Below are 26203 nucleotides of genomic sequence, written 5' to 3' on the forward strand. Positions count from 1 at the left end.
AGCCAAATAAACCAAATTTGTTCAAAACATTTTTTTTATTAACCCTTCCCTTAGCTTTTCTATACTTGTTAAACGTAGATTTAACTGTTTCACAAAAAATATAAAAAATGGGCCTTGTTTTACACCAATTAACCCTACTCCTCTCTTAAAACGAGTTGTGATTGTAGTATTTCCAGCTGTAGTTTCATGTATTGTACATTTCTGTGTGTAAATACATTTATGTACTTACATATAAGTCAGATGTGTCATTGACTTCCACATTAGCCACAGAAGAATTTGTGGAAAAATGACTTCTTCACAACGTGTTTTTAATCTTATCAATTAAAACACTTTTTTTTATTATTTTTATAGTCTTGCAACATGGTGCTACAGAGTATAATAGTTTTGTTAAAAAATATTTGCAAAACACACATGAAAAAACCATCGGTACCCATTGCAACATTAAAGTAAAGAATTATATCCCCCGAGCGAGAATGTTTTCAAATGAAGCTACGTTGCCAACAGATACAAGTGTTTCTTTAAATGTTATTGAGAAATGATTCAAATAGAACATATTCTAAATAAACTAATAAATTAATTTGTTTACGTTTATGTAAATAATTTACAGGCTATTTTACACTTAGTTTTTCTCTGCTACCTCATTGAATTCATTATGTCGACAGTATTTGGATGGTGCAATTATGTTTTTTTTAATTCCTGGTCACATCTGTTACAGCCTAACCCGAAAAAATACGAAGAATTTTCCAATAAGGAGCAACAAAATAGTGGTATGTGAACCCATAGAATAGAAATTTCACTCTCACTTGAGAGCAACAAAGTTTCTTTATATTTACTAACTTCATTTTTAGTTTGCCTAGCAATGGGTATTGTTCAATAAAATCGGTCTGAATACTAAAAATACTCGACTCGAAATACATCGAATCTCTTCTGTTTCTCGCTGGTTCATTTGATCCAAAGACGCAAGTGTAGGCGAACAAGTGAATAGAAAGAATGAAAGCGGACGGTTGCCATATTTTGACAGTGAGAAATTGTTTAAATTGTCTGCTTACGATGCGTGTCACGCACATCCTGGCATTGGCGATGAAGTAAAAATTTTCTTTTGTCTCTCTATTCCATTCCTATTTAAGGTGTTCGCATCTATATCCACTTTAGGCCCCAACCATTCCATGTAAGCATACCTATATATTATTACGTATGTATAATTTTTATACGCACGCGTTAACATCTTTTTATTGTACATATCTACATAGTTGTCCCGGCATTTTGAATGTACATATATTCGTTTATTTTAAGCGCGCAATGAATTGCGTTGGTGCGGTCGTACGCGTTTGTGTCATTTGCGAGTGTGTTGACAGGGCTCCGTCCTCCGGGTACGATGCGCTGGCGACAGTCATAAAATACTAATTTATTTGTTTACAGATATTCTATTACTGTCTATTTTCATATTTCCTATCTTTTTGAAGCCATAATTTTTTTGTGTTCATACATTAGAATTTAGAAATATTCTGATTCGCCCAAAAAATGCTAAATAATGAATGCAAATTTTGAAAGCATTGTTGGAATAAAACGCAATCTTGCAATCCTTTTCGTTTGCTATTTGGTAAAACATACAAACTTAAATAATTTGCAAACTTGACTAACAATAACTAATTTGGCAAGAGTGCCTAATTTTCTTACTCAAAGTATACTTGCTCAAAAAATGTATAAGTAAAAGAAAAACTCAGGACATGCAGAGACAAGTACAAAACCCCCTCATGATGAGTAGCCGGTGTACCTAATACATCGGAACCCATAAAGCAACCAAAAAAAACTTGTACAGAGAGATACTTTGACTTTGAAGAGAGTTTTTTCTTAAACTATTTCAGCTTATAAACTGTAAACTACTTGCTATTACTGAAACAGTTCGGTTTTACGAAATCAGAAGGCTTTTTAGCAGTATCAAGTAGGTACCGTTAATTTTATCTGGTATAATTAAAGTATGGTCTCGAATATATTTTGTGCGATTGTAGTTCTTGAAGAAAAAATGAAGTGAATAAAAAGTCATATAAAGACTCAGGTAGTCAAATATTGTCAAGACGACAAAAGTACTCTGGAAATAAGCAATTTTTTTAATAAAAAACACACTATTGTTCCGTTCATTACTGCTAAGTTCAAAAAGACTGATGCAGTTGGAAGACATGATGGTAGTGGTCGGTTCCATCGAAGGAATTGTGTAAAGAATGGACTACAAGTACTAGGCAATATTAAAAAAATAATTAGGATCTGCTAACAGCTAAACTCAATTTAAATAGTGGTTACTGGATTATTCAGGATAACGACACAAAGCATTTATTGGTTAAGGAAAAATCGTTGTAAAACGTGAAAAAGTGCTGCTGCAACCTCCCCAGAGTCCATACCTTAATCCCAAAGAACTTGAGCTGTGAGCTTATGTGGAAACGTAGCTACGAAAAATATGGGAAAATTTACCTCCTGAACTTTCACAAAATTTGGTCAATGAATAAAGGGCTGCAAAGAGATAGATAGAGATGATAGAGGGCGTACAATATGATAGAGTGTACGTACAAAGCATTAATTTCAAAAAGCTGAATTTTATTTCAATTACATTATGAAAATTAATAAATTGGCCTTGTTTTCACTTTTGGATTCAACTCAAAAGTTTTCATAGCTTGGGAGATATGTAACTTCAAAGTCAACCATCTCTTTATAAAAGTTTTTTTTTTTGTTCAATGTATGTATATCAGAATTGCAAATAACGCATTAAAAATATTTGAATTAAATTTATTGATATTTTTTAAACCTGTATTTCTATTTATTAATTTGAAACATCTTGGATTTAATTTTTAATCCCAACATCGGGATTAAAAAATATAGAATTTGATAAATTTGCAACCCTGATGTACATATGCATACATATATTATTTTTCAGAACATCATGCTTCACGATGGTTGGCAGCGCTCTATCTTCTTGAAAAGTCAGTGTTTTTATTGAACGAGAGTCTAATGTAATGCTTCAGTTCTCTCATTTCCGCTCATTTCGCAAACACAAAAAGTGAACCTTCATTCCATGCGACTCTTCTTAATCAGTTTAAATTGACACTCGAGGTCAAATTAATTGAGATTTTATTTTGTTCACATTTTCACATCCATGTACATATGTGTAGATTGTATCGTATTATTTTCTCCCTTTATTTGCATCTATTCGGCCACGTTGATTCGTTGAAGAAGAAAATAATAACTAAAAAAACACTAAAATGAGGCAAACTATTTTCCATTGTAAAATTTTTAATTTAACAAATATAATAGTACAGAGATAGTAAGCTCTTACAAAGTTGCAACCTGATTTACAATAATCATTTCCATTAAGGAATGGAAAAGCACTCAAAAGAGTTAACCGTCCCGAAGTATAGCAGATTAAAAAAATATATGGCTAGCTTATTCGATAGGTGAATAATGGGTGTTTGCGACTCTCTAATAGAACGCCAAACATATTAACGGATACCCACATACTTTTCCTAATTTCCTTTTCTAATACGTAGATTTCTATTTGCAAGATATTAAATTTTTTGTTTGAAAATTCCAATTTAGTCCTTAATTCCAATAATATTCTGCCTCTATCGTTGTTAACTGCCATTAAATTTTAAGGCAAACTTTTAAAGTTACTGTAAAAAAAGTAAACTATGTCTCTCTTAACTTCATTTCGCATTCGTTTTGCTTTTCTATATTTATGTGCACACATATAATCATAAATATCTACATAGCTCTGTAAAAATTTACACTAACAAACAAGAGAAATGCACTCCGATTTGAGTATTTTGAAATCAATACATAAAATTGAATATACTTACGTAATTGCCAACGCATCAGAAATAATGCACCTGATAAAGCGTAAGTGCATTTCGAAGTGAATTTACAAAAGATACTAAAGTGCTAGAAGAAGTCATGGTAAAGACGAACGTCCCACTTGCTGGCATTTGATTTCCATACATTTTCCAAGAAACCCCTATGCTCTAAAAATAATCGCACCAAGAATAAGCTAGCATAGCAAATTACATACGTTTCACGAACAACAAGAGTTGAAGAATTGTAGCGGAACGCATTCAAGAAAAAATTTCCGAAAAGTAGCTACACCCAATTTACAGGAGCGTTTACTCCACATGTTTTTCATTTTACTTGTATCTTTTTAACTGTAGATTTATTTTTGGGTGTTGTACATGCTACATATAATACTGGATATAAAAACCGGTAAGGTAATTGCACCCACTTTAAGTTTGATGAAGTCCGCTTTTCCTAATTGAATAAGCATGCAATGTTTTGTTGTATCGATAGAGTTGTAAAGAGTCGATTTGTATGAATAAAAAATCAAAGTTTATAAACAATTTGTGAAAGTGCAGGTATATAAAAAAGCGACGACAAGTGACCAATGTGTCTAAAGGGAAGCATATACAAAGCTACAGTTAAATTGGGTCATTGTGGGGTTCAGCCAGACTACGTCAGATTTCATCAAAAAATCTTTGTCAGAATTAATTACTTCATAAACAAGACGGCTGAATACTTAATAAAATAACTTAATGAATTATTCGATTCGGTCATTTCATTCGAAAGATATCACGAATTTAAAAATTTTAAATTTATTATTTAACCACACATGATGTTTTCACTTTCCTTAAGGATGTCTTTAGGTAAATTTGTGATTTAAATGAAAGTATGGATAGTTGATGCTTTTTAGCTCTACGATATATAATTTTAGGGACACTTTCTGTTTTTTCCAGCCTCTTAAAGTTGCATACAAGTAGTATATCAGATTAAAAAAAAAAAATACTAAACAACTAGACATTTTCGCCAGATTAATGTTAAAGCGTCTTGGTTGCCTTACTTTTTTCTAACCCAACGAATTGGGTGAAATTTATATTAGTAGTCGCCTCAATAAATTTATATGTAGCTCTTGGCGTTTTGTCGGTATGCGATGGTCTTTTTGATCCACAGCTAGGAGTTCTCGACATCACAACAGATAAGCGTCTCTAGCAGTTGACGTGATGTTTTTCGTGACCTAATGAGAAATCAGACTATTTATCTATCCTAAACTGTGTTATAAAAAAATTTGACAGTTACTAGATAAATCTCCTCAAAAAAATAGTCAGCTTAAAAAGTTAATAATATGAAAACTTAGTATAGGTACTTTGCCGGAAAGCTTACAATTTAGCGTAAAGTTTGATATTTTTGACGGTATACTCAGAACGTTTTGACATACGAGCGCTATTTGTTTTGTTTACAATAACTTAATCTCGACCAAAAATGGAATTAAATTTCGAATATTTTCACGCGATTATATTTTAGCAACAATTAATTTTTTGAGGATGAAGCTTTATCAAGGGCCAGTATTTATCAATGGTATGGTGAATTCAGTCGTAGATCACTCCAAGACGAATTTCGCGAAAGTCGTGCAATTAAAACCTGCGCGGTGCTCTACTTTCACTAAATACTTAAGTGATTACGTGACTTTGATCTGCGCCCTATATCTATTTCAAATTTTTTAGTATTTAATAAGTTTTGTGGTCTAACCAAATGTATTCATTAAATTAAATAAATTTATTTAATGTATATATATAATTCAAAGAAAACTTTATTAAGCCAAGCTGACAACAAAGTAGCAAGCCTTTCCCTTTCTCTTGCTTCGCTTCGTTGGTTTCCAGGAGCAGGAAGCGTGCTAATGTAGGCAGTTTCTCTATAACCACGCCATAGGAGTTCTTTCGTGTTATATTGTAATGTTATGAAGCAAAAACAATACATAATAACATTCTTCGCCAAGTTAACGTCGTGGATTTCTAAAAAATTTAGTATTCTGAACTTCTCTTCTAGTAAGCCAAATGCTTGCTCCACACAATCGAACTGAAAATGTTATTATATGTTGTTTGGGCTTCAGTTAGGAACCCATTGTCCTTGTAAGCTACCATTAGAATAAGTTTCTAAAGGATACACCAAGCGAATGGCATTTTAGAGGAAATGTAATCAAGCCATTTGCAGTTGCTCGCTTCAATGGGCAAGTTGACCCCACTGCTGGGTCGTGGCGCCGACCAGGCGAGCCTATGAAAACGTATGTAGATAAATCGCCTTTTGGTTGTAGGAGCTAACAGCATCTTTCAACTGCTGAAGGATTTTTATATGTATCCCATCAATACATCCCAAAAGACATGGGAATGGGTGTGATCGGCAAGACTCAAAAGCTTCCATAACTCTTATTCTGCTGTGCTCAGTAGTTGGAAATGCTATAATGTGCTTCTGCGTTGAAATCAGTTGTATGCACTGAATAAAGCCTCTGTAACAAGCGTCCATTCTAATACTAAAGCGGTCGTTTACTTCGTGAAAGCTCTTCTGATTGGAAAGCTTCCATATTGTCATATAAAGAAACTTCTTCAACGGGACTCCGTGACGTCCAGTAGCCATTTTATGGAAAATGGTGTAATAATAATTTATTTTAAATAACGAAATAACAATTCTTACCTCGAATGTTGATATTTGCATTCTGAAATGACTCTAAAACATGTCTTTAGACATTTGATTAATTGTTTCTAAATTTTGTTTGTCTTTTGGTATTCGTCTCCTTGGCACATTTTTCTGCACAAATAATGCAGTCAGTCCTTTAAGCAGAGCGAAACTCCTTCTTAGCAGGACGTGAATTTTCGTAATAAAGTTGAACAAAAATAACATGTCAGCTTGACAAGTAATCTGTCAAAAAAGGCTATTGAAAAAAGGACCTCAACTTGGATCCACCGATATCAAAGCACCAGTGTCCAGTTACTAGTACTCTAATAGTAGTGTAAGTCGGCGTCAAGGCCTCTTTATATTGCTTTGAATATCTATCTCTTAGCCAACAGCATTTATGTTTTACAAGCATGTACATTTTATGCACGGAAGCCATATCGTATATTTCCCACGCTTTAATGTCTTCATTGCACTTAGCATAGTGAAGACCGGCGTCCATTACTGTTATTATTGGCATTATTCGCAAAATGTTTCTTAAAACTCATAAATTAGCTAAATTGAAAAATTTACGAGAAATTAGGAAACAGTAAAATGCAAAGGAACAAGATTGTCGCAAGAAAAGCGAGAGATAAAGAGTGATTTTTTAAGAGCTTGATAACTTTTTTAAAAAAAAAAACGCATAAAATTTGCAAAATCTCATCGGTTCTTTATTTGAAACGTTAGATTGGTTCATGACATTTACTTTTTGAAGATAATTTCATTTAAATGTTGACCGCGGCTGCGTCTTAGGTGGTCCATTCGGAAAGTCCAAATTTTTGCAACTTTTTCGAGCATTTCGGCCGGAATAGCCCGAATTTCTTCGGAAATGTTGTCTTCCAAAGCTGGAATAGTTACTGGCTTATTTCTGTAGACTTTAGACTTGACGTAGCCCCACAAAAAATAGTCTAAAGGCGTTAAATCGCATGATCTTGGTGGCCAACTTACGGGTCCATTTCTTGAGATGAATTGTTGTCCGAAGTTTTCCCTCAAAATGGCCATAGAATCGCGAGCTGTGTGGCATGTAGCGCCATCTTGTTGAAACCACATGTCAACCAAGTTCAGTTCTTCCATTTTTGGCAACAAAAAGTTTGTTAGCATCGAACGATAGCGATCGCCATTCACCGTAACGTTGCGTCCAACAGCATCTTTGAAAAAATACGGTCCAATGATTCCACCAGCGTACAAACCACACCAAACAGTGCATTTTTCGGGATGCATGGGCAGTTCTTGAACGGCTTCTGGTTGCTCTTCACCCCAAATGCGGCAATTTTGCTTATTTACGTAGCCATTCAACCAGAAATGAGCCTCATCGCTGAACAAAATTTGTCGAACAAACACATTTCGAACCGAACACTGATTTTGGTAATAAAATTCAATGATTTGCAAGCGTTGCTCGTTAGTAAGTCTATTCATGATGAAATGTCAAAGCATACTGAGCATCTTTCTCTTTGACACCATGTCTGAAATCCCACGTGATCTGTCAAATACTAATGCATGAAAATCCTAACCTCAAAAAAATCACCCGTTATATTACAATTATGTAGCATAACTATTTTCATTCCATAATTTTGATATTCGGGTTTGATTTTTAATCTCTGAGACCTCAATGTATTGATACGAGGTTCACGGCGCACATTTGATGATTTTTATAGTCTTCCAACGTGTTGCACGGAGTACAATGGACGGAATGGATGAATGGAAATTTTACTTGTGATATACATAATATGAAATATACAAAGGTGAGAGGGATCATGGGAACTTTTATAAATAAACATGGGCATGAATTTCGCAAAACCCAATGAAGTCAGAATTAATATAAATATAATAATAATATATAATATAAATATAGCATTACATTTTGCAATAAAAGCTGAAACTTTTCAATTAGCTATTAGATTTTTTTGTTCTGTTATTTCACAACACATAGATTTCGTTGACGGATAATCTACAAATGTCGCCTTTGACGTTTTGTTGTTGTTTCGCTGCATCAAATTAATTTACATTACATTTTTGGCAAAGGCCACCGATCTACTTTCGTTTGTTGTTTTTAGCCATGCCAGAGGTCCTTATGGCACCACAAAACCCATGCCAACATTATGCCACGTATTCGTATAATACATATGTACATATATATGTATAGTAAATAATTGAAAATTTAATTTATATACGGAGAAACTATTAAGTAGTCTGTTTTTGGAACATTTTCATATTGTGCTGGATATTTTCTAGTATACTTGCATCGCAAAGGTCTGTAGCCTCAGTTACAGATATGGCAAGCCACAAATTTTCACAAAAAATTCATGCATTACATAATTAGTTTGGCATATTTTACTTTCCAATCAAATTTCATTTGTTTTCATATCTTTATTATATATATTATATTTAAATAACCAATATGAGCGGTTTATAGGAAATCGCATTACATTATTTTACATTATTACATTACATTATTTACATTATTTGAATTTTTAGTAAACGCTTCAAAAATGGATACAATTTTTGAAAAGTTTGTAAGTTTCTAAACTATGTCCTATATAATATGAGGTGTGTTCAAAAAGTATCGCGAATTTTGTGTTTTTTCAAAAATTATTTATTTATTCATGTCTATTTTGTTGCGATTTCATGTTTTTATATAATAAATATTATATTGTATAAATAATTATAAAATAAAAAAAGAAATAAAAATATTTATTATTATACACCTGTGCCAACGGTTTTTCCAATCTTCGAAGCACTTCGAAAAATCATTTTTTTTATCTTCTTCAGCTCCTCCTTCGATGCCGTCTTTAACTCGTCAAGAGAACCGTAACGTCGTCCTTTCATGAGCCTTTTCAGTTTAGGGAACAAGAAAAACTCACAGGGGCCAGATCTGGGGAATACGGTGGCTGCGGCATCATTAGTGTGTTGTTTTTGGCCAAAAAGTCCCGCACAAGCAACGATGTGTGTGAGCAGGTGCGTTATCGTGGTGCCATAGCCAATTTTTGTTCTTCCACAAATCCGGGCGGTTCTGGCGGATTGCTTCGCTCAAATTGCGCATAACTTGCAGGTAATATTCCTTATTGACCGTTCTTCCTTGTGGCAAGAACTCATGATGCACCACGCCCCTGCAATCGAAGAAAACTGTCAGTTACGATTCGCGATACTGTTTGAACATACCTCGTACATTACATTTAAATTCCGATTGGTTTTGTTGTTATAAGTCATAAAAGTGAGAAGACTTTCTTCGTTTTATAACGAATTTTTATGAACTTGCGTACACAGCGGTTTGAAAAGATTTCAATTAATTTTTTAGGCCATGTGAATAATTGAGTGAGTTAACAGACGTAATAACATTTTTGAAAAGACAGCGATGCCAACATAATTTGTCACTTTGTCAAATTCCATTCTCGCTGAGTACGAAAACACATTTCTTTTGGAAATTTTTGCATTTTAATATTCAAAAAGTTTAGCTTTTGTTTCGACATAATGTACGTATACTGCTCTGATATTACTTTTAGTGTTGGCGCCATTCTTACATCAGCGCCAGATCTTATGTTTCATTGACCATACTTTCGTTGTTGCTTTGCATTCGATATGCTACTCTTTCCGTTTGTTAATACTGATCGTCGTTAAGACTGATTTGAAGGTAACGACTGTCCAGTTGATATGACGTAATGTGACGAATGATGCGTTTCGTCGTCGAGGCTCTTCATATCTTTCTCCCTAGATTTGGTGGAGTAATTTAATATGTTTAGCTTCATTGCATTCAGTGCGTAACAATTGGAAAAATACATTTTTGCCAGCATACTGGCCATACGTATGTATATGTGTAAATGTGTATGTGTATTCACAGGGAATTGGTAACACGACGTCTCAAAACAATTGCAGGAAGTTGGTGATATTCACATCAAATGTAAATAGTTTTATTCTTTGTGAGTATTTTAGGAAACAAATTTCATATAAATTATTTGATTTCATTTATTGCTACCATCACAAAATATCAAAGAGTATATTTCGTAAACGCAACAATAAAAATAAAAACTTGGTATACCGCAGTTAGTAGACCATGAAGTTAGCTAACTATTCGATTTCATTTCACTGTACCAACTGTTTATTTTGGTACTCGCAGAAACGTGAACGCTTATATGCCCTTGTACCAAATTCAGTACATTTTTCTGTTTTTTTTTTCATAAGCATAGAATTACATTTTAAATCGTCTGAAAAGCTGTGTTGTTGTCACTCAAAACAAGGTACACAAGTCCTTAAAGTGGATATATTTTACGAAAGCTAATTGTAATAAACAATCACGATCGAATATACATCTATACGCAAATTAAAGCCGTACTTATCAAATCAAATTAATCCTTAAGTAAAATCAACTGAAAAACCCCACAGAAGTACATATATTACTTAATTATGCTTTCTTCCTGAACAATTTCTCCAAAAACAACTAGTTAGAAAACAACTGTTAGGTTATCCACTTAAATTTAATTGAATATAGACGTAACGGCATAATAGCCTAATCGTAATATCTGTTGGGATCTTTAAGTGCGCTCCCTTGGAAAAAAACGTACAAGTAAAATCGAAACAAAATAATAACCGTCTCATCGATGCGATATTGTCTATGGGCCTCTCTTTTGTCAAAAAATGTACATGTAAAGGCAGCATCGAAATTTTCGAGTTTCAAATGACAAGTTAGGATAAGTTGTAAGTATTTATTTATTCGTTTTAGTAATATGTATACAAATTTTCAACAATACATACAGTGGTGGACAAAGTCTACTTACACCACTCATTTTCATTGATATGAGAGTACAAAAAGTGTTGACGCAGTTTTATTCTAATATTTATTCTAATAACAATGAACCAAAAAAATCCATTATTTAATTTGAAAAAATAAATTTATGCAAGAAAAACTACATATATCGTAGAGACGTCGGTCTCTTTCTCAAAGAAGTAGACAAAACCAAAAGTAAATGCTCCAAAATTAGCCTAACACATAGCAAATACGTCACAAAAGAGTATTCATGCAAGAACTATACAAAGAACTTTAAACAATAACTGGTTCCACAGTAGAAAAATACGGAAGAAACCACCTATTTCTCAAAAATTCGGAAACTTCTAGAACTCGTTAAAAAAAAGGAGATGCATTTTTGGGGAAAAAAATTATTTACAGATGAGTCTTATTTCAACATTTTTGGTAGCTATAAAAGAGCTAGAGTCAGAGGAAAACTAATACTGCGCTTGAACCGAAGAACATAGTATTAACTGTGAAGCACGGCGGCGGCGGCGTAATGGTTTTGGGAGCTGTTGCGGCCTCTAGAGTTGGAAAGTTAGCCTTTATTGAAGGTAATATGAACCTTTATAAGTAAAGGGTGATTTTTTAAGAGCTTGATAACTTTTTTTTAAAAAAAAAAACGCATAAAATTTGCAAAATCTCATCGGTTCTTTATTTGAAACGTTAGATTGGTTCATGACATTTACTTTTTGAAGATAATTTCATTTAAATGTTGACCGCGGCTGCGTCTTAGGTGGTCCATTCGGAAAGTCCAATTTTGGGCAACTTTTTCGAGCATTTCGGCCGGAATAGCCCGAATTTCTTCGGAAATGTTGTCTTCCAAAGCTGGAATAGTTGCTGGCTTATTTCTGTAGACTTTAGACTTGACGTAGCCCCACAAAAAATAGTCTAAAGGCGTTAAATCGCATGATCTTGGTGGCCAACTTACGGGTCCATTTCTTGAGATGAATTGTTGTCCGAAGTTTTCCCTCAAAATGGCCATAGAATCGCGAGCTGTGTGGCATGTAGCGCCATCTTGTTGAAACCACATGTCAACCAAGTTCAGTTCTTCCATTTTTGGCAACAAAAAGTTTGTTAGCATCGAACGATAGCGATCGCCATTCACCGTAACGTTGCGTCCAACAGCATCTTTGAAAAAATACGGTCCAATGATTCCACCAGCGTACAAACCACACCAAACAGTGCATTTTTCGGGATGCATGGGCAGTTCTTGAACGGCTTCTGGTTGCTCTTCACCCCAAATGCGGCAATTTTGCTTATTTACGTAGCCATTCAACCAGAAATGAGCCTCATCGCTGAACAAAATTTGTCGATAAACACATTTCGAACCGAACACTGATTTTGGTAATAAAATTCAATGATTTGCAAGCGTTGCTCGTTAGTAAGTCTATTCATGATGAAATGTCAAAGCATACTGAGCATCTTTCTCTTTGACACCATGTCTGAAATCCCACGTGATCTGTCAAATACTAATGCATGAAAATCCTAACCTCAAAAAAATCACCCTTTATAAGTATCTGTCGGAAGATAATTTGAAACCTTTGAGAGATAATTTGGGACTCCGGCTGGATCAAGATAATGATCCGAATTATGCGGCGTAAATTGTTAAGGACTGGTTGCTTTATTATGCTCCAAGGTAATTAAACCACCACCTCATTTGAATATTATTGAACACGTCTGGGAAACTTTGAAGCGTAGAATTAGAAAGCATCAGATTTTTAGCTCTGCTATATTCAAAGAACGCATATTAGAAGCTTGGAATAGCATTACATGTGCAAAGTTAACAAATTTAGCAGAATCAATGCCACGGGGTCTTCCAGCACTTATAGATGCCAATAGGGCCCCACTAAATACTAAAACGTCGTAATAACTAGCATTTTGTAAAGTTTTCGCACTGAACTAGAATATGTTTTTTACTGTATGTTGGATTTTTACTTCCATTAATTTATTGTTTTATATTAAAATCGAGAAAAATCTATAGTTATGTACATATATATAAATGATTAGACTGAAACTGTCTGTGTCCTTTCGTCCGTGCAAACTATAACTTGAAGAAAAATTGACCTTTATCTCATATGGTATATACTCAAATAACCAAACATTTACAGTCGAAATACTAAATACTTCTATGACACACAATCTTTTGGATAAATCACTCTTCAGATATGGCAGACATAGACCAAGTCAAAACACCACCAGGGAAGAGTATGATTTAGCCGAAAGCTCAACCGTTAGGCAACATGTTTACTAGCTATTCCATATAATTCTTTCACTTTACCGTATGGTATGGTCAACCTTGGATATGTATATATGTATTATTAAAAGTCAGAGGGAATCTTTTTCGTTAAAACTGCATCCTATTCTATCAAAAATGGGTAAAATTGAGTCAATATATGTATGATATTGCGCAATAAAATCAAAATTTCATACGATAATACCGATTTAAATATTTCAGAACATGTTATCGTAATACGAGTTTGAAAGTGATGACGGAAATAGAAAATCATTTCCTTAACTTGGGCCCAAACACAAAAGGTCCGCAAGATTTCAGCACCTATTAAATTAAGCAGAGGAGTGCTATCGTGAGCTGTATGAAGAAGTAAAGGCAAAGAAGACACACATTCCCATAATATGTTTTGTTTGTTCCTTTTATTAGTAATACATGTGTGCACATGTAATGCCATGTAAATTTTCTCAGTACGAATAGATAGATTTACATGTAAAATAAGAGTTTTTTTATACGTTTTTCGTTTTTGCACGGATTATTTTTTAAATGGTCCTACTAGTTGGTGAATTTTATAAGCAAATCTGATTTTTTTGCACGAATAATTCACTGACCAAGTCAACCGTGCAAAAAGGAGGTTAATATCGGTATTCTCTGTGAGTCAGGAGTCTCATTTTGGTATTCTGGCAGCCAGAGTATAGCACTGTGCAGTATACTACTATACTGTATCTGCCAGAATACCAAAATGAGACTCCTGACTAACAGAGTGACTAAATTACTATTGTGACAATTAGAGACATGAGACAATCGTCTCAAGCAGAACACCGATATAAGTGTAATAATGTACCATTTTAGATTCTTGTAAATTTTAAAGTATAAAATGTTTGACTACATCCGCACTTAGCCCTTCCCTACTTGTTTCGAATACTATTACTTTACCAAGCGTATGTTTTTTTCAAATTTGGCTATCTGTCAAATATGTTGAACACTCGTCAAACGCAACGTTGACGTTTCTGACGCATTAGCGAAACTCATCAATTCTTAACACTACATTTGAGGCATCCGGTCGAAGTGCTCATCTTTTGACGTGACCGAGTTCATTGATAAAGCGTTTTGCTAAATATATTAAAACAAAAATATTTCATTTTAACAAATAATTACTATTATTTATGTATTAGCAAAAAAAAAACAAATTTATTTTTGAAACACACATTTTTTATGGTACAATTCTTCTTAATTTCGCTAAATATCGATTTCGTCTTTCAAACTTCCTATATTGCGATATCGTCAAGGTTAAGGATGTTGAAAAATATATCATCCGATCATGAAATATAAAAACCACTCGGATGACTCCGATCGATTGGACTCCAGAGTGAAATTAGGTCATCCAAAATGATGTTCTGGTCTTTTTGCTGTTTTCTATGCATGTTTTTTTTCAATATTGATCAAATACGAAATTTTCAGCCTGGTTTTATTATGTTATACCATAATTGGGGCAACCCTTAACATAAACAATTATGGAATAGCTATGTTCGAATAGGACCGAACATTTATAATGTAAATTGTTTTGAATGTGAGTATGTACTTAGGTATACTCATGTGAAAGTGGGTGAAATCAGGAAAAATATGACGCTTAAGGCCTCAATAGGAATCAGTGTGAGAATTACCTACAAGTATAAATTCTTAGGAACGATTCGACCAATTTCAATAAAATTTGGCTCAAGCTATTTCCCGATATTCTTAAGTTACATTGCGGAAATAGGCGAAATGGACTACAATTTAAAATTCGATAGGAATCCTTCACTTTACAGTAATAAATCAAGTCCAATGAAAATATCCGAATACCACGATTGAAAATTCTTTTCAAGCTCCCTTATATCCCTAGTGCCTATGCCTGTACCGAAAATATTGGTAAATTTCAATTTCAGATATGGATATGGATGTGGGTAAAGTTGGCGAAAAACATTACTCTGACCTCAGCATGTTGCATTATAAAAATGAGTGAATTGGACGCCTATTTCGCATATATCACAATTTTAAATTCCATTTGATTCTTCCACTTTACAGTGTAGAAATCAAGTATCAAAGAACACATCGGATTGAGATATTTAAAAAATGTAGACAAATAGCGTACCATTGTGACAGAGTGATTTCTGACTGAGCCCCTCCTTAGTTGTCAAAATTAAATAAGTAGTTAAATAAATGTATGTATTAAAATTTTGAAATTTATCAAAATTATTATTTTGAATAAAAGAACATATAAATAGTATACATACATATATACATATGTATCAACAATAAAATTAAGCGTGAATTATTTTCAACAAATAAAATAAACATAAATATCAGCATTCTTAAGAAATGTATTTTAACAATTTGCATCATTATCGTCCATTAGTTAGTCTAAACTGAAGATAACTGAGTGATGAGAAGGAGAATATGTGAAACTTATTAATTATGTTGCCGTCATATTTGGCAGCAGCAACTGCAACTACAGTATGTACAACACTGCATCTTTATCGATTCACACGTTCACAATAAATTTCCATTTGCTGCCAAGTTGATAGCCCTGAGCGATCGCAATGGGCTATGGACGCTTTGAGCGCAAATATTCGCGCTGTGGTGCCCAAATGCGGCGCTAATTGCTTCCGATTTATGTTGTTGCTGTATTTAAAAGTGCTTAGTAGAATTCATATAAGAGTACATATACCCGTACCCTCCTCACCAGACAAGCCATGAGTTCATTGGGGCGGCAATGATGCGCCTTTCTAATTCAAAATTATTGTTGGATAGCAGAGGTGGTAATGGAGGTGATGTTCTTTGGTTTTTGGCAGCGAGCTGACGATGGCGATTAACCAGGCGACAAAAATTGCCGCGTCTGCAACGTTTGCCAAGTGGCAAGTTGTGATCATAAGTGATGAACGGTAAAGTTTAAAAATTATTAAATGCCAGCTGCCATGCACACTTGTTATTCAGTATGTCAACTACACTTGTCCCTTCGCTCATTCTTGCACATTAACATAAACAATCCGTAACTGACAATTGTGTACCATGCAAAAAAGCGCAACAATTATTGTAGCGGTAAGCAGTGCTCGCACTTTGTGTTGAGATTCTTTTATTCGCCTAGTATTTAATGAACAACTAGTATTACTACATGCCAATCTTCTATACGGGTATGCATTTATCTACATTAGTCAGTTATTTAAATAAATTAACTAAATTACTTTGAAAATTCTAAAAAATTGTAAATGCCTTTTGATTGCTAACTTACGCAACTAATAAATTTCGTATTGTGGTAACTAAAAAGGTAATTTAATGGGTTCTAATTTTCAAAGATACATATGCATAGGGCTGTTCACTGAGTGGACGCTTAAAGCCGAGGCGAACGCATTATCCAATTTACGCAACACGAGTATTTATGCTCGATTCGACTTTGATCATCCACCCTGCGGGCACCCTTTGACATTACCTTTTTCAGTGATTGATGCTTCTAATTAACGTGGTGGTAGGCGGGTGATTGATGATGCAACTGAAAACCTTGTAGACCCTCTACCCGGTGCAATTTGCTTGACCCACCTAGCTCATATACTTCATTCGCTAGATGTCGCAGAAGGTTGCAAAATACCTGTTTTTCGATTGCCACGAACATGGTGGGGCGATAGGTTGATGGTTTTCCTGAAAACCCTGAGTGTCCTCAATAAGTTTTTAAAATTGAAATCGTGCTATATGTATACGAGTTTGTTAACTGTCGTGAACTTCGACTTAAAGAGTAGTCGAAAATTATAGAATTACTTAACAACGCTTTATGTATGTCGACAAGCAGACAAGCAGGTTCAACAAAAATAATAAATAAATAATTCAACGCGCTCGTGATGTGCCTTGGTAATGAGTAGCTTACGCCAATGGAAATCGAAAACGCCAATTGAAAATTTAACGATTGGAAATACTCTTTCGAATTTGAATTTCTGTGACACTTATCACCCCCCCCGGTACGCGTATAATATTCGTAATTGACTCCAGGGCGCGGTGGAATTATATTTCGATTAGTGTGTTGTTGCAGAGTTACTAGGCCAACACAAAGAGGGTAATTCGCAATCAAACGTGATTTAATCAATTGAGTTTCGACGTGCGTTCAAAAGCTTTAAACATTGCCGATATAGAGGTTTCATATGTACATACATACATCGGCTGCTACGAATGTATGTTACACCTACATGTTTGGCAAACTAGGCTATCAGTGTTATTATTTCATTGATAATTAAAGTGACAAAAATGCAAAATTATGTAATATTATGCTACAAACTGAAAGTTATATTCAATTCAACTACGTAGACTATTTATAATTTCATTATTGCTTGTGTTGTGTTAGAGGGCTAATGCTCATGTACAATGTAAATATAAGTTTATAAATTTTCAATTGCATCTGTATAACTTATTGACATTTCTGCTAGGAGACGGTACGAACGATTGCGACTGGCGTGAGGTTATGTTAATAGAAATATATTAGTTTAATTGTAATAAGATGTCGTATGTCTCTCCAATACTGCTTACTGATCCTAACTTGGTTATATCACTGATATAACAACATTTGGCCGGATAAAATCCGTGTCTATTCCATTAACGTAACTGTTGTGGGAATAGGTCTACCTCTCTAATCACTATATAGGTAAAGTACTATTGAGGATACAAATATCATTATAATGATTATAAAAGGGCTAAGAAAGAGCTTAAGCCGATCTTCTCCCTCAGTATCACCAAATTACACTATCCCCAACATAACATATCCACTAGGGTTTTTGAGTTTTCTTTTGAACTCTTACCCCTCAAATGTTAGTGATAGATAAACAAAAAATCCCCTTTAAAAATTTCTGCGACAAAGTTTGATTATCTCAATTAGACGATTAAACATAGTGATTTGAAATTTGGAATTTTTTCAATAAAAATAAAAAAAAATTTTCAGAATAATAATTTTTGTCGCTGGAATTTTTAAAGTTTGAAAAGCCAACTTTATGAATATGTGATGGTTATTTTTGAGAAACGAAAATTAGTTGGTCAAATTTTAGTTTGAATGAAAAAGCGAAAACTCCTATCTTAAATGTAGGGGAACCTAAAATAAAGTAGCGACCCCTTAGAGTTAAGCTGCAGCGCCTGGCTTGAGGGAGAATTTTTTGCTTGTCAATCACTAACATTTGATGGGGTAAGAGTTGAAAAGAAAAGTCGCAAAAATTTCCAAATTTGAAACTTTTGTAATAGAATGTGACAGCAATACCACTGCATGAATTTCATATTTGTGGGTTAGTTTGTTCATGTGAACTGTGAACAATTGTATTGTCCAAAAAACTAGATATTATACTTTTTCCATTAAATTCACCTAATTTTTCATCTCCGTAAAAGCTATACATTGTGATGAAAAACTACCCGAAAATTGTAAATAAATCACAAAATATTTAGTTTAGTCATCAATATTTATTTTGTCTCCTTCAAAGTAATCCCCACCAAATGGAATACACTTATGACAACCATTTTTCCAGTCCTCGAAACACTTTTCACAAGCACTTTTTGGGATGCCCACAGGGGCCCCGATATTGGAGTTTTGGTTGAATTTTGACAATTTTTGGTGATAAGGTTTTATATTTATTATAATTCATTCTTTATTTGTGTTCTGGTAGGTGAAAAAATCAAATGTAATTTAAAATTGTGTATTAGGTGATGTAGGCGCGTTTTTGCCCATTTTCGTATTGTGACATAGGAATATGAGAAGCATGCCATGTACTAAGTTTAGTTGAAATCTATTAGTCGGGTTCCAAGATATGTAATTTCACCGAACATTTGTCGGTGCCACGCCCATCGGGCAATTATAAAGCCTTCTCACACCATCTTGGAGGTAAACTCTAATGTCTCTAGCGTAATTAGTTTTTGATTTATTGGGCTTCTAGTAGTTTTTAACAGTACCGTTATATGGGGAGTGAGCAGGGTCATCTTCCGATTTCATCCATTTTCACACTGTCTTAAAATATTTACCCTCAGCAAACTTTGTTGTTGTTGCTTTAGTAGTTTAGCTGATATGTATATTAAACTAAATAAGGGTCGGGGCCATTTCAACTTATTCAAAAATTTTTGCTCACAGATGCCCCATGCTACTGTGATTCTATACCAAACTACAGTTTTATATTATAATTTAGTACATAATTAAAGCACTTTATAGGTGTTCGGTTAACGGCGATTTGTGGGACAGGCAGTTTTCCGATTACGCCCATCTACGAACTCGTAATTTTTTTGTACTAAGAAACCCGCATACGAGTACTAAGTTTCATCAAGATATATCAATTTTTACTCAAGTTACAGCTTGCACGGACGGACGGATCATTTTTATATATATAACCCTATATCTAACTCGTTTAGTTTTAGGTGATACAAACCTTTAAGTCTACAAAGTTATTATAGTCTCTAGCAACAGGCTGCAATAGTATAAAAATAAAACACCAAATTTATTATTTTTGTAAACATTTTTATTTGAGAAATATACATATTTAAAATCTAAAAAGTTACCGAAACTATAATCATAAAAATAATTTAAGGTACTCAAAGAATAGTATATATTTCAATTATACATTACATATTTATTAAGAAATGAGGCTTACTCCCTTTCCAAAAACAAAACGTGCAAGGGGTGAAGTTACACAATCGCAACACATGTTAAACATATTCCTTTGGTACATGTGAGACAAATTGGTTCGTTTGGAAAGATGCAAAGGTAATCAGTTTTAAATTCCACATTTCTATTATAATGAGTGTTTTATTGGCTGAATGAGGTTTATTGGCTGAAATTAGACGTAATGTTGGGCTTATCACAAATCAACGCGTTTGTGTCTCCGTCTCATGTTAAACATTCACACACTGAAGCAGATTCGATGGATTTATTTACTTCGTTTCATTTTTGTCACTACTAAATTCAAATATTGTTTAATGAAAAAAAATATTTTGCTCTTATTTTTACAGCACGTGGTGCAGGCCGGTGTTGCGCCATTTCCAGGCGCTCCTACTGGCTACCCATCAACCGGTGCGCAGGTAGGCGTTGCCAATCCTGACAATCTATCTATGGGAGTTGCGGCCATCAAAGCTGACCAGGTGTCACAAATGAAGACTGAGAGTGGAGCACAGATCTCAGGAAGTACAAATGCAGCCACGTCAACTTCTGGTGTGCAGCTTTATATGCAACAGAAGAAAGTAAGAGCAAAAACACATCCAAAAATACTTATTGCACAAGTGAGTGTTTCTGTATATGCGGTAAAAGTTTGCGTGGATGTGTTGTTGAGAATCCAAATTGCACAGGGCTGATCTAGAGTACGCCTGTAAATATGCTTCGAATCATTTTTATTTAAGATCTTCTTAAGATAATTTGCATGCCCATTTAACCAACCCTATCGCAATATTTTAATATTTATATTCACCTTGCACAGCTACAAATAAACATACTATGTATGTGTATTCGATTTTAAAAACCAACAGTGTAGAAGGAAACAAAAAATATTAAAAAATTCTGAACTTAAAAAATTTTATTCGAAACGTCTAAAACAAAAGATTATACACATGTATATATGTACGCGTATTATAAATAAATTTGTTATGCGCATGACATTGTTTATTTTTTCCGACAATTATAGAAACCATCTTTAAGAATTACTAAATATTTCTTTATGTAAAAGCATAAAAATAATCTAATAAAGGAGGGAAGCCTTTTACAAATATGTGATGAGTTACGTAAATGTGACGATTGTTATAACGGAACTCACAAAGCTACTATTATTCTTTAATAATAATCGGTTTAAGAAAATGCATGCATTACAATTTTTAAGTATTTTTGAGTTATTACTATTGTTATTTTGTGACTTATCATTCGTCTATTATATTTCTTTTTTTCGCTCTGCTCTTAATTACTTTATTTTTATTCGCCAAAATCCATAAAAAGTAGCGAAACAATAACATATGAAAATGAGTATAAGATGTTCTAGCCACATGTGCACAAAAGTACACAATCATAATATTTGAAGCTCTCATATTAATGACCCATGATCTATTAGTAAAAAATAAATCCATTGATTATTTACTTAGGTTGGAATTTCGGCGATAAAGCAGCTGTCACAAGCACATATATTTTTATGGAAATATTTACATACAAGGTTCGTTCCAAAGTAAACAGGATTTAAAAAAAAAAAAACAAATAAATTATGCGGCAAAATCAGTATGTGCTAGTCTCTTGAATGGTCTCTACGCCTGCATAATGCCAACCTTTCATGGGCAAATGCATTTTTCCGAAAAGAAAGAAGTCGCACGGTGAATACGGGGAGTGGTTAATGGTTAAAATGTGATTTGTGGTCAAATAATCATCCTTCGAATGTTGGATTCTGAGCAATTTTTTGTCGTCAGTCAATTTGTGCGGAACAAACTATGCACACACCTTTCGTAAGCCCAAATATTCGGTCAAAATGCGATAAATCGATGTTTTGGAAATGTTCAATTCCATTTCCATGAATTTCAATGATGATTTCGGCTGATTATTGATGAATTCATGCACAGTTTCGATGGAATTTCAGGTGATCAAAGATTTTAATTGGCCCACATGTTAATCGTCATTTATGTCCTCACGACCGCTTTGAAAACGTTGAAAGCACTCGTGCACTCTGCTACGGGATAGGCAATCATCGCACAAAGTTGTTTCATCAATTGAAATGTTTCGGTAAAAGCGTTACCAATTTTAAAACAAAATTTAATGTTGGCTCTTTGTTCGAAGCTCATTTTCACACCGATAGCACATGTATACTGACACTTAAAACGAAATAACTTCACTTCCAATCGATGAAATGTCATGAAATTCTCACCGGACAATAATAAAGATAGCAGATTCTAACGCACCAGTCGACATATAGATGACGCCACCAGGGGGGTTAGATTCAAACATTACTTTGGAACGCATCTTGCATTCTTATGCCCGGTTTCATAGTCCATACTTAAGTTGTGCCCAAATAAAATCTTAGCTAAGCATTGTTGCAGACTAAGTAATCGTTTGCGTTTCACAGTCAATGCTTTATTTCTATAAAATTTTAATATGATATATGGCACCACTATAGGCAACATATGTTTTACAAATGTCATCCATAAAAATATGTTTGAAATATTTAAATTATAACCGACAATACATAAATCTGCGAGGAAAGTTATTTTGAAAATGGATGGAAACAACAAAAGAACCCCGAATTTCACCGCTAGCGAGTCTGAGAACCTATTGGAACTGGTGGAAATCCGAATCCGATTCCATATTTTTTCACAATAACTTCTTATTTCTTATTATTCTTTTGACAAATAACTGAAACTTCAAACAATTCGCAACAAAAATCAACTGTTACTTAAGCACTGCTTAAGTCTCCCATTTTCAGTACTATTTTCCAGTTTTATCTTAAGCACAACTTAAGTATGGACTGCGAAACCGGGCATTAGAGTAAAACATAAAACATACAGGCAGAAATTGATATCGGGTTGAAGAAAAACTTTTTGGCAAAATTTATTATTCGAAATAGGTGCTGCCATAGCGCGATAGCGACTTTCCTACAGATTAATAATATTTTTGAAATTTTTGTTTTAGACCGAAATTGTGACCGCAATCGTGGACATAAGACAGGTCCTTTTTTTACGTGTCATTCCAACAATTTATATAACTATTATATACCCAATACATAAACATAAAAAAACATTTTGTGTTCGTCATGTATGTATTTTATAAAAATTCGGGCTGATTAGTTAATTTTAACATTAAAAAAATAATCGCGAAAATCAGTGTCTTTTCGAAGGGTCACACTGAGACAATCCCTTAAGGGGGTATTGTAGTCTAGAAATTTGAAAAGATCGAAAAAATTTTTTTTTTCATATTTCGATAGCTTTGATATTCAAAAATATCTCCCTAAAAGCATTTTTCAAAACTCAAATTATTTTCAAAGTTATAGCCATTTTAGTGAGCGAATATCGTATAACGCAAAATTTTAATCGCGTTTTTCTCGAAACTACTATTTTCAACACTTCTGACATGATTTCTCAAGTTCTAATGAACCGATTAACTTGAAATTTGGTGTTCTTTTATATCTCTCTATGGTTGGAACTAGGATTATTAAAAAATTTTGATTTTTACTATTTTTAAAAAATTTTGATCTTTTTTTTTCCGATCACCCAAAGTGTTGGAATCGTGTCAGGAAGGGCGCACCCTTATTTTCAACCCCCGCCACGCCCCAAGCCGCAATTAATCAAATTATCACAAATTTTTTTTTTTTTTTTTTTCTATTATTAAAATGTCAATAAATATCAGATAAAAAATTGGATACTAAAAATGTTCTTAGTTTTTTTTTATTGGACTTTAAAAAATGTCGTTAAATAGCATTTCTAGACTAGAATACCCCCTTAAAATGACAAAAACAATAACGTTGAAGTTGAATGAAAAATATTTTACAAAAATGAAAGTGAGGTCAATAGACTCGAAACGGAAGATCTAATGGTTGACATCTTTTTAGTATTCTACATTATTGACTATTATCTAGCAGTTGGGTCGCAAGTACGTTATCATGGTTCTCCAATCGAGAGGGGTAATGACTACTTCTTTCTGCTTGATAAGTTCACGAATTTTTTCCGGGCGTTTGTTCATTCATCTCTCACTCAGTTCGATTTACGCATAGACGATAAGCTTAGTTATTAACCAATTGGAGAACTTCAACAGATATTCGGTTATGGCGTGCAATCTCAATCTCTCAGTTTTCACAATGTTCGCTGTTTGGCATTACTGCGAGTGCGATTTAGCGATAAGCAAATGACACGCATGTTATACTCATCATTTTATTAATGATTGTACAATTATTAAATGGGAATTATAAAATAAGAAAAAACACTTTTCTGTATTTATGTATTTAGCTACTTCATAATGAATTATTGGTGTTGGTTTAGCTCGAAGAAATATTAAATTTTGCAAATTAGTTATAATTTTTAATGAGCCTAATCATTCAAACTGAAATGTAGAATAAATCTCAAGAGATTATTAATACTAAATTAATGAATGAAAGTGAATAAACATTCGAACACCATTCTCCCGCAGACAAATCTGCCAACGGTGACATCGCAGTTCAACGGCTGCAATGTTTCCATCACATCACCTTCAACAGTAACGACGACGCCAGAGGTAGTTATGAATTCGCCTTTGTTAAGCGGTATTCCGGCGCAACAGCATAATGGCGGACTTGGGATTGCGCTTAGCAATGGATTGTCGCCCGTCCTAAATGGTTATGAAAACAATCACCAACAGATGCAACAGCAGCAATTGAAATTGCTACGTCACCGATCTAGTATCCACCACGCGCACCAAATGCACCAACAACCACAGTCGCAAACGCAGTCACAACCATCGGCGGCAACGTCGACGCCACCGGCAACATTGACGATTACGTCATCACAACCGCCGTCGCAAAGTATTGTTCTAGTGAGTTTTGTTGTCATATTAGCGAAAATTTGCACAGGGTGATATGGTCGTGTGTTGGCCAAGCGATTGCCACTTGATTGTGCCGCATTTGCCGCCTGCCATATACGCCATATCTATCACCTTTCACATATCCACGTATTTAATAGTATGCAAATCATTTTGCATCCTCGCTCGTACTCATGTAAATTATTTGTACTCGTACGTAGTTACTCTACATATATAATGTACACAAATTCCAGTTGAATTGAATTGAATTGAATTAAATGGAATGGAATGGAATTCGTGTTGTGTCCGTTTTACTAGCGCCTAAAATACTGCTGCGGTTATATAAATATTTATGCCACTGTAACAACAATTGCATCCTTCTCATACTTTTTTTCGTTATTTACTTATATTCATAACTATAATTGTATTGTGTACATATACATACATATATTGCAAAAAGTTGTACCCGCATTAAGCATAGCATAGCTTAAGGATGACTGCAATGCAAATTATTTTCTATGCGGAGCGGACTTGAATTATATTTATTATCAATACATACATATAAACACTAGTGTCGCCACAGATAAATGTATATATGTACATCATTTTCTGTAAAATGAAAAGTTCGTTGCTTTCCATTGTTTTGTCCAATTCATTTGTAGTTTTGATTTTTAATTAATTTCGTGATTTTACGTGTGATGCTCATAAGCTAAGTTTTAGATTGAGAGCTTCTCAATTTTTACAGATGTAACATATAACCCCTCCATGTTTTTTTTTAGTTTGCATGTAATTTTGAGACATAAAATAATGTAAAAATGATTTAAATATGTACCACATTAATTTTCTTTGAAGGTATCTGCTGTCCTTAGGACTTTTATTTGGCAGCTTAAAGCATGCTAATAAAACAACTACGAAAATCATTTCCACATATTAATTATAATATTTTCCTTATTTATGTAAACAATTTTATATATTTGGCGTTCCGCCGAATCTTGAATATTATATACTTAGGTACAAAAACAAATTTACGTCTAAAACAAACGATGCTAATTTGTCATAAGAAACGTGCTCTTCGTCCAATAATATTGTTGAACTTCACTCAAGGGGAACAAATTACACCAATATTTGGTAAATCACAAGTACGCGTTACACTAAAGTATTTTTGATTCGCTAAATTCTATCCTTT

At 33.8% G+C, this 26203-nt stretch overlaps 1 protein-coding gene across 33 annotated transcripts in view; it reads left to right on the plus strand.

Moving 5' to 3' along the window:
• The window catches only part of LOC105232786 (RNA binding protein fox-1 homolog 2), a 103631-nt gene that overhangs the window by 38441 nt on the left and 38987 nt on the right, over positions 1–26203 (plus strand). For 32 of the 33 annotated variants that reach the window (XR_007422860.1, XR_007422864.1, XR_007422863.1 and 29 more), the window contains 2 exons: positions 20520–20747; positions 24652–25032. Coding sequence is in view for 27 of the 33 variants with exons in the window: in XM_049457721.1 (XP_049313678.1) it covers positions 20520–20747; positions 24652–25032 (609 nt within the window). In the remaining 6 variants the exon portion in view is untranslated. The remainder of the gene's footprint in view (positions 1–20519; positions 20748–24651; positions 25033–26203) is intronic. The other variant, XM_049457722.1, reaches the window with a different exon arrangement.

This window comes from Bactrocera dorsalis, chromosome 5 (genome assembly GCF_023373825.1).
Source record: "Bactrocera dorsalis isolate Fly_Bdor chromosome 5, ASM2337382v1, whole genome shotgun sequence".
NCBI classification, from domain to species: domain Eukaryota; kingdom Metazoa; phylum Arthropoda; class Insecta; order Diptera; family Tephritidae; genus Bactrocera; species Bactrocera dorsalis.